The 14,658-nt window shown below is 38.4% G+C and overlaps 1 protein-coding gene across 1 annotated transcript; it reads left to right on the plus strand.

Annotated features, from left to right (window-relative positions):
- Window positions 1-1,431: 1,431 nt before the first annotated feature.
- Window positions 1,432-8,991, plus strand: LOC121790573 (phenylacetaldehyde reductase-like). The gene is made up of 6 exons (XM_042188764.1): window positions 1,432-1,595; window positions 2,425-2,594; window positions 5,969-6,160; window positions 7,296-7,458; window positions 7,858-8,044; window positions 8,648-8,991. Exons 1-6 carry the CDS (start codon window positions 1,475-1,477, stop codon window positions 8,802-8,804), a joined length of 990 nt encoding a protein of 329 aa, XP_042044698.1. The 5' UTR covers window positions 1,432-1,474; the 3' UTR covers window positions 8,805-8,991.
- Window positions 8,992-14,658: the final 5,667 nt, after the last annotated feature.

Below are 14,658 nucleotides of genomic sequence, written 5' to 3' on the forward strand. Positions count from 1 at the left end.
TACACCAGAAACAGCTCCTGGTCTCTTTCTGATCTGCACCCTTTGTGGTTGGAGGCTTCCATTTCTGAGATGAGGGTTTCTTGAATTTAAAAGGTTTCTTTGATGCTACCCTAACACTCAGACTCTCAGCAGCCTGATCAATATGTTTATCGTTTGATTTCTGCGTTCCCTTCAATTTTAAAGCAGAGGATACCTCTTCCAAAGTTACCTTCGAATCTCTCCCCAGTAGTATTGAGTCCTTAAACTGCTCAAAGCTTGGAGGCAGAGCATTCAATAACATCAAAGCCTTGTCCTCATCCTTCATGGCATCATCCACACTTTCAAGATCGTCTATACACTTTCTGAATTCTTCAAGTTGACCCCCAAGATTCTTGGAGTCAGAGAATCTGAAATTGAACAGCCTTTGCTTAAGGTGTAATCTGTTCGAAATCGACTTCTCCATATAAATCTTCTCCAATTTCTCCCACACCCCTGCGGCATCATCCTCCTTTTGGACTTCCCTGAGTACCCTGTCACTCAGGCACAAGACGATGGAGCTATAAGCCTTGTATTCCATTTCTTGTGCTTTCGCCGCATCAGCCTCCTGCGTTCCCTTCTTATCCGTCTTGGATTTCACATAATCCCAGACCCCTTGCTGCATCAAAACAGCTCTCATCTTCAATCTCCAAAGGCCAAAATCATTTTCGCCAGTAAAACGCTCAACATCAAATTTCGCAGTAGACATTGTCGAATGTGTCGTCTTCTTCCGTTCCCACAGACGGCGCCAATTTGTGAACTCTGATGTAACGCGATCAAATCTCGAACACAGTCAAGATCAACAATAGAACGAATAGCAAGATCGACAACACACACAATTGATTGAAATGAGTTTAACGAAGGAAAACCAAGAACCCAATGAGAAAACGATGAGGAATCTTTTATTCAATTTCTGTGGAAGATTACAAACTGATTGGATGAAAAATCTTTCTCTCTCACTCTGCTTGCACAGCTCGGTTATGCACTCTATTTGACTAACACTAATCTAACAACCAAAACAAATCCAACGGCTGTCATTTAAGCTAACTAACTAATCGCATCCGACGGCTCACGTTTGTCTATGCATCAGTTAATAACAACGGTCAACACCGAACTCGACTAAGTTCGGCTAATGCCGAGCACCAGCAAGCTCGGCTAATCACCGAGCACGATTAAGCTCGGCTAACACCGAGCACGATTAAGCTCGGCTAACACCGAGCTGCAATCAATCACCGAGCTTTACTGATTGTGCAGTTTTGCCCCAATCCTCATAACATAAGTACCGGATGGAAGATTAATTAATTGTTAATCATTTGAAATAAAAATTAATGATGCTGATTTGACTTCCATAATAGGAGATTGATTAAATCAATGTAATTAAAGTATAGTAAAACGCAATTAGAACATATACTTACTCATTATCACACTGAAACAAACCGACAGTGTCACTGATTCTAGAATGAGCATTGCTGCGGCGAAGACTGTGTGTGTAACCGGTGCATCGGGCTACATCGCCTCATGGCTCGTCAAATTCCTGCTCCACAAAGGCTATACGGTCAAGGCCTCCGTTCGCGACCCCAGTCAGTTTCCCCCCTCCCTCTCTCTCTCAATCAATTTTGACCTGTTTCAATCGATGGATCTAGGGCTCCATTTCATTCTCTACCGATTGAAATTGATGTTTTGCGATACTTATGTCTCTGTCACATCCAGTTATTGCTGATTGTTCAATTCTATTGGGGAAAAAGATTATTCTAGTGAACAGTGTTTATGAAGATGTCTGGCTTTTTTTTATAGGGTAATTTGCAGTTGCCACGAAATTGTTCACTTTTGGCTAAAGAGGGACCAATCTGTATAGGGATGGAGAGGGCATTGGGCACCACATTTAGATAAAATCAAGGAGATTATGATAATCTGTCTACACTAATTTATCATAAACTTTGATGAATTGATTAAAAGTACAACATCTTATTTTTCAAATAGTATCAGTGTATCCTATCACTCAAAATAAACACCTCATTCAAATTAAAAATAAGTAAATCCTACAAGGTGCAAATTGCAGGGTGAGAATATGAAACTTATTGAATAAGTTATAATTTTTTGAATACCTAAAACTATTAGTCATATTTCTCAAAATATGTTTGATAATTTTACTTGATTCTTTGGAGTTCTAAGTTATTTCTTGTATCGTTGGAATAACACGGCATGGAGAGAGAAATTTTATGTCTATGATCATCTTCTTGTTCACATATTATTTGGTATGCTCACTTACTAATTTTTGAGTTTGATGATGAAGATAGGATACCATCTTCTTTACCTTAGTATTACTATTAAGCCATCATGCTAAATGTTAAAAGTTAGATCATGCCACTAGTGTTTCCATTTATCTCTGACATTCAAAATCTGGAACAGGTGATTCAAAGAAGACACAACACTTGCTTGCACTTGATGGGGCCAAGGAGAGACTTCACTTGATGAAAGCAAACCTGCTGGAAGAAGGGTCCTTTGATTCTGTAGTTAATGGCTGTGAAGGTGTTTTCCATACTGCATCCCCTTTCTACCATGCAGTTACAGATCCACAGGTTTCTCTCCCCCCCTGAAGAGATTTATAGTTTACATTCTTCCTAGACTTTTACCAAAGACATAAAGTTAGCACTTACAATATTGAGAAAATTAAAAAAAAACTTCTACCATAGAAGCAATGATGGCAGTGGTTATGTTAGACAGTTAGAGAAATGAAGCAAGGAGAAGGTATAGAGAGTGATATTTGGAAGAATATAAGAACTATAAATGCTATGCAGTAGAATGTAAATGGTCCCCCTCATACGAGGACCTTGGCACTTGCCATTTCTTACAATATTCAACGATAGTCCCCTTTTAACCTCCAAGGACACTATTTAAAATGCAAAGAAGGAACTAACATTCATGAAATGATAATGATGAGCTATAGATTGCATTGCATCTAGCTCCACATCTCATGCACAAGTAACCTCCACTCCACCAACTAGTAACTTAGTAACTGACAACATTGTTAATGATAAAGATTGATAACTGAATCCACTACTCTAATAGTAGGTTGAAACTTCTACCCCTCTCTCCTTGTCTAGAACATCCTTCACAAGGTTGTCCACTTCTTCCCCTATTGCATAACTGTCATCCACTATCTCTAAAGTCTAAAACAAGTAACTGCCTGCATGATGCTTATCAATTGCACCCCTGCGGAAATAAACTTGTCCGCAAGGCTAAACAAACGGTTTAAACACCGAACGTCCTCGAGGATCATGTGGTTCAACATCCTCCGTCCTCCGTTCTTGACATTTTGGAATATGTAGTTGGTCTCAGCGTTGTCCTCCCCATCTAAAACTTTCTAAGCATTCGGCGAACATCGATGGGTTTGACCAAACTTTAACCTAGTGTTGTTAGGGTCGCGGGGCGCCCCGGGGCGATGAGGGGGGACCCCGGGTCGCGGGGCGATGGGGCGACGGGGCGAGAGACCCACGAATCGGGGCGCCAGAATAGCCGAATGATGATTATATTTGTGTCTCTTTTATAAGTTTGTTGCTTGAATGTTTATCACATCAAATAAATCTACATACATCATTACTCCATATCACATCTGAATATGGACCCACGAATCAAGGCGTACTATTAGCCTAATTAAGCTATATCTATACTTTTAATACAGGTTTATGAAATACATTGTGTGAAAATGACTTCTTGTTGTGAAAGTACCATTTTCTAGATTATTTTATCAATTATGTAGTAATATTTAAAGGTATTTAATCAATATAATGAATATTTTAATTAAAAAAAACTAAAATTTTTTCTTTTCTAACTTGTAGAGTGGGTAAAAAAAGAATTATTGAGTAATAAAATAAGTGCACTAACTAATGCATTGGAATCGATACAGACTCTAACTTGAGTGGGTGAATAAGAATTAATAATTTAATTAGACTAACCTAGTGGTATAAAAACTAATTAATTAATCTAGGGAAATATCAAAAAGTGGGCCGCAGAGATGATGAGGCTGAGAAAATAATTAATTAATCTAGAATAGAGGAAAAGGTGGATTAAATTAATGAATGCCTCGATTCTCTACCCATTAAAGCACATCTCCATTTTCAAAACCCAAAAAATTTTGTTAACACAACAGGAAAACCTCTTCGGCTTGCCCCAGTCGCCCGTCGCCCCCACCGCCCCCGCCGCCCCAACTGCGCCCCATGAATCTCGCTCGACTCACCCATGTCGGGGCGAAGCCGGTCTCGACCTGAGCGCCCCACGCCCCGAGCGCGCTCAGGTCGCGTTTTTAACAACACACTTCTAAAGGCCTGTACCTTGTTTCAATGGCAAAGAGTTTGTCCCTAGGCCCATGTCCGCAAATGGGAGCGCTGGACGCTCCTTGTTGTTCATGGGATGGAGCTCGAGGTTGGGGTAATGCTATCGGCCGAGGGGTTTACGGTGGGATTGTCTAGAAAGCTATTCTTTTTTGTCATCAGGGCCCCATTGGAGTAGCTTCCGATATTTCGATCCTTAACTTATAATCGTATGTGGGGTTTTAGTCCCCTTAGAAAAAACAAAGGGTACTGGTAGTCTGTTAAATCCAAAAGCCAAGCTAGACGACTTTCAAAGGCCGCAGCATACTCGTCCAAGGACCCGTCCTGGGTAGCGGCACGTAGCACTTCTTAGGCGTTCAAAGTGGAGCTCGTTTCAAACCGCTTTTGGAGTTAATGTACAAAGTCTTCCCAAGTGATCAATGATGAACAGCGTAGGAGGATTTGAATCCATGCCATGGCTGGAACAAATAGAGCAATGAGCACCACCTACACGTGTTCCATTGGCGTGTTGTGGACAAGGAAGTGTTGTTCGACCCTTGCGATCCATAAGATGACATCACTTCCATCAAACATAGGTAACTCCATATTTTGCTGCTCCCATCGAACATAAGTAACTCCATATTTTGGCGTATTGTTAACCAGATAACTTGCTTTTTAGGCCCAGAACAGCTTGAGCTTTCAGGAACAATAAGGACGCATGTGTTGATGAGATACCTGAGGTCTCAGAGCTTATCCTCGGAGAGTCCAAAGCAGCAATTTTGTTTCTCCATTGCTTTCTCAAACCCTTCGACTCACTTATTCATCTGTGTCGCAATTTCATTCCCACGTTCATTGCACCAATTTGTGAGAGAAATGAAGTAAAGAGAAAATGCAGCGTGATAGTTGCAAGAAAATATGAAATGTAATTGTGATTTGTGAGGCAGAAGAATGTAAATACTCTCCCAGTCCCCCTCATATGAGGGCTTCAGCACTTGCCGTTTCTTACAATATTCAACAATAGTCCCCTTCTAACCTCAAAGACTATATATAATGCCAAGAAGGAAATGGAAATGAATAACATTTCTGAAAGGGTAATGATAAACAATGGATTATTGCCAGCTCCACATCCCACGTACAATGGTAACAGTAACCCATAGCTATTATTAATATTAAAGACTGCATAACTCCAACTGATAAACACAGCCACTACTCTCCTCATGGGTTGAAACCGTTGCCCCTATCTCCACGTCAAAGAACATCCTTCCAACGGCTGTCCACTTCTGCCACTATTGAGAAACCGCTGCAAAACAAGTAGCTGCCTGCATGATGCATATCATGTTATGTATATCTCGGACCTAATATTTCTGTAGTATTTTCTAGTCTGGCTTAGCTTCCTGATTGCCATTTGTGTTGTTAAACCAGAAAATAACTACAACTATTCTAGTATTTGGGTTATTCATGTGTTTCTTTCATTCTTTATACAGCTTTTCAGTCGGTGACAGAGAAAATGGTTGAATGTATCAGATTCAATTCGTTTGTTGGCATATTATTGAATACTAAAATTTGTAGTCAACTGATGGTTCATTCAGTGATCTTTATTACGTTTAGCAAGATCTTGCTGCTCACATAAGTTTTGATATCAGGCAGAATTAATTGATCCGGCAGTGAAGGGAACACTGAATGTTCTTAGGTCATGTGCCAAAGCGCCCTCTGTGAAAAGGATTGTTTTGACATCTTCTGTAGCCGCGGTTGCATACAATGGGAAGCCGCGCACACCTGAAGTGGTAGTCGATGAGACGTGGTGGTCTTCACCAGAGGTTTGCGAACAGATGCAGGTAATGTTCCAGTTCTTTTACTTATGAGAGATTTGTGATCATGCCCTGGTTTCTTAAGGCAAGAACTAATATTTACTTTTATTTAAAGTTTCCTCAATACTTATCAGTTTTTGGATTTTGCTGTTATGTGTTTTTATTTCGTCATGGGACTCAATTAGCTAGTATGCATTGCCTAATTAATACTCCCTGCCGCTTATATTGATTTTTGTATTGTGATTTTGAGTCATTGGTAATATACAGGAGTCGAGAAGTTTTGGATTAGAATGGAAAACTTACCCTCATTTAACTCTCACCATTTATGTTTATTAAGCTTTCTTCTGTTTCCAGTATTAATTTACTGTATCTTCTCCCATCACCAAGACCTAATTTCAGTGTTTTCACCAAACTTTATACTCCATCTGTCCCACAAAAAATGTTAGCAACTAAACACAGATGATCACAAATATATATGAGATGAACACATGAATTGTTTTATCCATATCGATCTGTATCTACATCCAGAGGCGATGCTAAGCCATGGATATCACTATATAATTTTTGGATGCAACTTACAATGTGAGAACAGCTCTATATATAGGCATTATAGAGCACTCCAATCATAATCACACTAGGAAACATGATTAAAGGAAATACATCATAGTTAGGGTTCGAAACAAACATATTGGGCCTAAAATACATATAGCAGAAATCATATGCTGATTTACTCCCTTTAACGCTCCATATTCAACAATAAACACACCTGTACCCCCCTCTCCCCGCTGCACACTACCGGCCACCCACCACATATTGTTACAATAATATCTTTACTATCCACCAAACTCTATTCTCCATACAAACAATGCCGCGGGCTCCTTTGTTTAGGCATGTTTTTATGTGCGGAGACAGTATGAAGATAAATTATCATTGACTAGGGTTTATTTGGGAAAAAATAATGTTATGAATTACATTTGAATATGCTAGAATGACGAATAAATTGGATGGGATGGGAGGAGTACTTATTTTCTCAGTATGCTTGATGAGTGATAGCCATTATCTATCATTCGTGATGGATGTTCCCACCCTTCTCCTTTTACTCATGACGCATACTAAGTGCCACTTTTTTCCCGACTGTGTTCATCAATTTTGCTTCTGCCAGATGTGGTATGTTCTTTCAAAGACATTGGCTGAGGATGCTGCTTGGAAGTTCGTGAAAGAGAAAGGTATTGAAATGGTTACCATAAACCCGGCAATGGTTATTGGTCCGTTATTGCAGCCAACACTAAACACGAGTTCTGCAGCAATATTGAACTTGATCAATGGTAAGTTCCTGCAAATTTATTAAACTGTTTTTTAGATGAGCACTATTCTAAAGTTATATTTGCTGCTGGCATTTCGTTTTCAATTTTGCAACATTTATTGGATTTGTTAATTTTTATAGATTTCTTCCACACTTTGTATATTTTTCTCTGCTCTTTTGTATCTGTTGGAGAAAATAAAAAATCCTGAGCAGACCATACCTAGAGGCTAGAGGTTTTAGATTAGTTAATATATTGTCATATGCAGATCTAATTGGAATATTCATTTATCTTTCACCTGTGCATCTATGCTGAGATAGTTCTTGGATACAAACTAAGCCTCTTTAAATGGTGTTGCCTTTCTTAAATCGGCAGCTTTAGAATTTCATGTTAGCACAGTAATTCTGTCTTTGGAATATGCAGGTGCAGAAACATACCCGAATTCTACCTTCGGATGGATAAATGTCAAAGATGTTGCTCGTGCACACATTTTGGCATTTGAGAATCCTTCAGCAAATGGAAGATATTGTTTAGTGGAGAGGGTTGCACACTTGTCAGAAATCGTCAAAATACTACGTGAACTCTACCCTACTTATAAACTTCCTGAAAAGTAAGTCCGTTTAGTTATTATATTCATTTGAAATTTCTTCCGAGAATGTGCAATTTATATATAGTGATCAACTTTTAAAATTTTTATTTAGATGGTACTTTGATGTATAAACTAGAATTCACAGCCTTGATGGTGAGGCTTGCAACTGATAACAATACCGGACATAGTGTTTACGAGAGTGGACTTTAGTTTATATCTTACCAAAATCTTGCCCTGGTAAAATTAAGTTAAGGATTGACCCTCTTTTGGTTGGTATATATATAATACGGAGTATACTGCTCTAAACTAGCATGTTTCAATGAATTTTTAAAGTTTACTGTCATAATTTTCCCTTAAGACGTGTCACGACAGGTTTCCCCAGTCAAACTTTTTTGAATGGTTTTCTTTTTGGATGTCTCCTTTAACTTTGTTCATTATACTATGTTTTTATGGGTTTCGTTAGTAGCCATGTTAAATTGTAAAGTTTACATAAGTTTCGCGGATATCATTTTTACTCCTGCTTTCATTTGAGGAAGTAAATCTTTACCCTAGTGATGTCTCTATTAAAAGTCTTCTTCTATGAATTTCTTGAGTTTTGATTATTTTTGGGGGAACCTCTTGCAGGTGTGCGGACGACAAGCCATTTGTGCCCTTATACCAGGTCTCCAAAGAAAAATCGATATCTCTAGGGGTCGAGTTCACTCCTCTTGAAGAAGGAATCAAAGAAACTGTTGAAAGCTTGAAGGAGAAAAAATTGTTTAAACCTCCATCAGCTATCTGAATGTCCATTCCTTCCTCTTGAGCTGAAGGCTATATGTTTACTAAGCAATATAAACACTTCAAATTCGTAATATGTAATGCAATAATTTGAATTTGTTGGTTGAACGTAATTTTATTATGGGGTTCTATAGATTAATAGCGCTATGAACATTGATACCCTGGATAGTAAAGATTGTGGTTTATTTTTATTTTTTTGTTTTGTTTTGTTTTGTTATGTTATGGTAAGGAATAGTAAGTTACAATATTCATTAACGTTCCACGCAGATAAATCAACTTGGATACGCTGGAAAACCGTCATGGGAAAATTACACACACTCACTGTTTTGCTATAATTGAGGCGTTTCTTTTGGCATAGAATTTAAGAAAAAAAATATTTGTTACGTTAAATGGAGGGAGATAAAAGTAACAGAATGGAAAAAAGTAGAATGCATAAAGTAAAAAAATGAAAAAAATAAGAAAGAGATAAAGGAGGAAATAAAAAGTGAGTTAATTATTACTACAATATAGAGAAATGACTCAACTATTAATGAATTTTTCAAAATGAAAAAAATAACTCAACTATAATAGAACGGATGGAGTAATATAATTGACTATTTTTTTTTTAATTTATTGGAAAATTCAGAAAATGCCCTAAGTTAATGATATGCCCCTAAAATAGAGTATTTCTTGCATCTCTTATTATATTATCTCTCCAGTCTCCACCACTCCCTCACCCTCCGCCTGCCGCTCCCGTTGGGATAAGGCCACTCGAGCTCTTCCGGCTCCTCTCCCTCCCGCCAACGGGGTAAGGGTGAGACGAACGTCAATGCAAAACTCATAAAGAAAGGTGAAGTAATTATGAACATCTTACATCTATGAAGAAGAAAAAGATTCAAACTTTTACAACCAAAGATGCTAAAGGAAGCAAATCCACAAGGTTTTAGACTTTAGTTAATTCCTCAAGTAGAAACTCGAACTGACTCCATAAGCACTCCACCTAATCCTACACCAAGCCCTATCAAGCCTCTACAGACTCCCAAAATGCAAGAGTCTCTAGATTTCAAGGTCTTACTCGAAGCCTAAGTTGTAATTTGGTGAGGAATCCATGCAAATTCGAAAAGACATTTCGTTGTGCTTCATGGAAGCCGGAAGGCGAATGCCGAAATGCAGCCATGAGATCATCGTTAACGCTGAGGGCCGGGCCGCAAGTCGCGAGTCCCGGCCCGTCCCACGTGTTGGAGGAGCGGCAGTTCCGGCCCAGGCCGGTCCTGGGGCCGCAGTTGCGGCCCGGTGACGCTCCCGGGGTCCGGCCTGGCCGGCGTTAATTGGGGAAGGGACGCAGCAAGCGAGTCCCGGCAGAGCGTTACACGCTCTCCGGGCCGGGTCGCAAGTCCCCAGATTTTTATTTTTTTTTCGATTTCGTCTCTATAAATACGGAGCTATGGTGCACCATTTTTACGTACATTGTCTATTTCAATCCTCTTTTATTCTCTCTCTTTCGGCGTCAATGGAATGGTTTAATAGCGATGAACGTCAGATGGACGAGTTCGTCAACTCGAACAATGTATTTTTTATAACTTGTGGCCCGGGTTTCTATAACTTGTATTTTTTATTTGCTTTGTCTAGGAAATGTAATGTTAATTTCTAATAAACAATGCATTTTCACAGTTTCAATTGTTCAACGAATTGTATTTACGAGTCAAAATATGTTGAATTTGTGAATAGTGTCATTTATTAGTTGCGGCTCGGGTTGTGGCCTGCAGGGTTAGAGCAGTTGGGGCCTGGGCCGCAACCGTAGAGGAATGATGACGTGGAGGGGACTTGGGGCCTGAAACTGGGCCGGGGTTATTGATGCTCTGAGTCAAAGGCAGATTTGCACAATGAACCGATTCAGAGACGAAGGTAGTGAAATATTTAGCTTTGTCTCATGCAATCTTTCATGCCCTTCTACAAATTTTTGGTTTAATTAGATCCTTACGCTCAGGGATGTCAATAGAGTCAGCACAGCGGGTTTCGGGATAACCCTCCTTAGGTTGCAAGGTAATCAGGCGCGGCTAATCTTGTTGTGATTTTATCGGGTTATAAATATTTAACCCTCTTAACCTTAAATGTTCATGTTAGCCAACGCGTTAATCGAACTGCTACCATTAAAATTAACATGTGGTCAATCTAATGAATAATGATGGAAATTAATCATATTTCTCGGAAGTAAAGCACTTAATTATGATAATTTTAAGATATATGTTTCAACTCAAACAAAAAAATTAATATCAATTTTAAATTTGTATAAATAACATAAAATCAAACTTTTTGGAGAAATTTTGAAGCATATTTTAAAAATAAAATATTTCTTATATTTAATAAGAATTTTTTGAATTATTTATTTATTATAATATTAATATAAATTAACATAGTATATTAAATAGTATAAAACTGAAGGTTTTTTTATAGTTATTTATTCCCTCCGTCCCAAGGATGACGAATCATTCCTTGGACGCCACAAGATTTTATACAGTTTTATTTTGTGTTAGATAGAGCGAATAAAGTAAAATAGAGAGAATAAAGAGTAGATAATGGGATTTCTACTTTTAGTAATGAGTCATCTTGGACGAGTCAAACTAAACAGGAAAGTGGGTCAAACAGAGGGAGTATATTATAAAAATAATTAATGTAATGTCAAATTATGTGTTGAACATGAAAAACTAATAGGCAATAGTTGTACCTAGGTCTAACCCACCGACAACCCATCGGGATTCAAGTTTGGCCCAATTAGGTTGCGGGCTAATCGAGTGTGAGCTCATTGGGTTGAAAATTTCCAACACTAACCCTCTAAATTTAGCGGGCTATTCGGGTCAGCACACAGATCGCGATTTGCGCTGGCATTCATACTTATTAATACATTTTTATTTAAAAGGTTTTTATACTATTTTTTATTTTGTTATATCTTTTCCTTTAGAATTTAACTACCTTTTCTAGTGTTATTTATTTCTTTTCTTTTTTATTTATTTTAAAATTAATTCAGTTGCAATATTGAATAGTATTATAAAATTTTAAAAATTATAACATTGATAAGATGCAATATCAATATATTTTCAAATTTTCAATTACTCCCTCCCTCCTAGTTTAAGAGTCTTGTTTTACAATTTCTGTCTGTCCCAGTTTAAAAGTCTCATTTAGAATTTACCATATTTGGGCATAAAATTTAACCTTATTGTTAATGAAATTTACACTCAAATACCATTATTTTCATAAAAATAAAACAAAAAAACACTTTTATATACAAAAAGTTAAAAGGATCTCACTTTCCACTACATCACTTCAATTATTACACACTCCAACAACCACTACCTCACTTTAATTATTACACACTCCAATAATTTCTAAAAACCCGTGCCCTAACTAAATTGCACTCCTAAACTGGGACGGAGGGAGTATTATTGAGTAATATTGCAACCGAATTAATTTACAAATAAATAAGAGAAAAAAAATTAACTAACTCAAAAGTTAATCAAATCGTTAAATCAATTAAACAAAGATACAACAAAAATAAAAGTAAGAAAACCTCTTAAATCCAAATGCATTAGTATAAAAATCTAATGAAACTAAATATTATAAAAAGACCCATTAAAATAAAATATATTGGGACAAGGACTTAATGAACCAAAAATTCATAGCACCTAATAAAACAAAACGAATAACGAATAGTACAAGGACAATATGTGTTTTGCCAAAAAAATTGTATTTTCCTCCATTAAAGTTGACACGGATACCCTTTTAAAAATCTTATTACATGATAATTAATTTCAGTAAACTACAAATAATCAAGCAAACAAAGATGATGGGCATTACTTATGTATGCTAGTTATTAAGTACTACTCCCTCTATCTCATCTAAAATTGACAAACTTTCCTTTTTTATTTGTCTCAACTAAAATGACACATTTCTATTTTTGGTAACTTTCTTTCTCTAATTAATACACTCAACCATTTTTTTTCTCACTCAAATTAAATATTCAATAGTATTTTTCACTCCATTTAATCCTAACACTCACTCTTTTTCTCTCACCAATTAAACACATTAACCACCAACTCCTAAAATCTCGTGCCGACTAAAAATTGTGTCATCTTATCCGAGATGGAGGGAGTAGTAGTTATCAACTGTGAGTGAGAGGTACTTTGGTTTGATTCCCCACCAATGTGTGGGTTGTCTTTCTATTTTACTTGGACATAATACAATCTAATACTAATTAAGAACTTAAGTTCAATTTGTTGGCAATTGAAATTAGAAAAATAACATATAACTGTCTCACATCGGTGTTAAAAGAAAACTGAAACTAGTATATAAATCCCATGGGCCACTCCTCCTATAACCAATTGGTTTTAGGATGGAACCCATGAGTTTCTATCATGGTATCAGAGCGGGTTTGGACTCAGATATGGTATCATCATCATCCTTGATACCTTTCTCGGCCTTCCTGTTTTTACCTTTCCATTCTCCTTTTTTGTACCTGTACCAGTAGATAAAAATGTCAGACGAAGACAAGATATTATCAGAAACTTCAAACCCGTCCATGGCGGACGAATTTGCCCGGCAATTTGCCAATTTCATGCGCAATAGTTTTGCTATGAACCAAACCAGAACCAAACCAATCCACCAGAAGCTGATGATGTGTCATACAAAATAGACACACAGCCACTCCACATTGGCGGAGACAAACTGAACGGAGAGAATTACACTCTTTGGTCTGTACTTATGAAGGCGGCGATAAGCGGTTGGGGAATGGTCTCTCACGTGACCGGAGTGCCTGCCCCCCACCACGAACAGATCCAGCCTTTGCGCATTGGCAACAGGCTGACCATTGTGTTTTCACATGGTTAACACAAAACATGGAATCTCGACTAGTCAGCCGAGTACACAACACCCAACAGCCAAACATATTTGGGACGCGTTGGCTATCACTTATGGAAGCGGAGGGGATAAAATCCAGGTGTATGATCTCAACTTCAAAGCAAGCATACTGCGACAAGGGAACAAATCGTTAGAGGAGACATGGAGCATATTGCAGGAACTTTGGATCTCAATCGATCAAAAGCAGAGGAATCCGATGATATGTCCAGAGGACATAGAAATTCACAAGTTTATACAAGACCAGAGACTCTGCCAATTTGTCTATGCAATTGACAGTAAGTATGAACCAATCAAGAAGGAAATCTTAAAGATGGAGCCACTTCCCTCCTTGGATTATGCATACAACATGGTAATGCGAGAGGCAACAAGATACCAGGTTTTACAAACCAGTAACAATGGCGGCAGTGGGATGCATAAGGAGGGAATCGGTTCTGGACTCGCCATCTCCGGACAGCATGGTCACTCCGGTGGCTCTCGGGGCAGTAATAGAGGCGGCAGGAATTGGCGACGAAACAACAACCAACGCGATGATGAAGACAAATCGAGGCTCATGTGCTCCTATTTCAAAAAGAAAAAACACACGAAGGAGTCGTGTTTTGAGTTGATTCGCTACCCCGACCGGTGGGAAGAGAAACATGGGAAGCCGCCGCCGCCACCATCTTTAACTCCCTGGAACCGCGCCGGAGGACACGCAGCTGGGTGACTGGAGAAACCCGAAAAGGAGACCAAAACCCAACCTCCGACAACAACCGAGAGGTCGCAACAAGCCCAACGGTCAACAAAAACAGGGGCTGCAAATCTCGTCACCGGTGGGAGCGGGAGTATCGTCGGTGATTGGAGTGAGGAACAAATGGAGGAAGAAGCGGAGCCTAACCTTAGGGTTCCAGGTATTGGGAGATTTGGGGGAACCCTTGCTAATAAATCCTCCAACTCACAGATTTCCCATAAAATACCCCAAACAAAGTCTT

This window comes from Salvia splendens, chromosome 2 (assembly GCF_004379255.2).
Source record: "Salvia splendens isolate huo1 chromosome 2, SspV2, whole genome shotgun sequence".
In the NCBI taxonomy this organism is placed as follows: domain Eukaryota; kingdom Viridiplantae; phylum Streptophyta; class Magnoliopsida; order Lamiales; family Lamiaceae; genus Salvia; species Salvia splendens.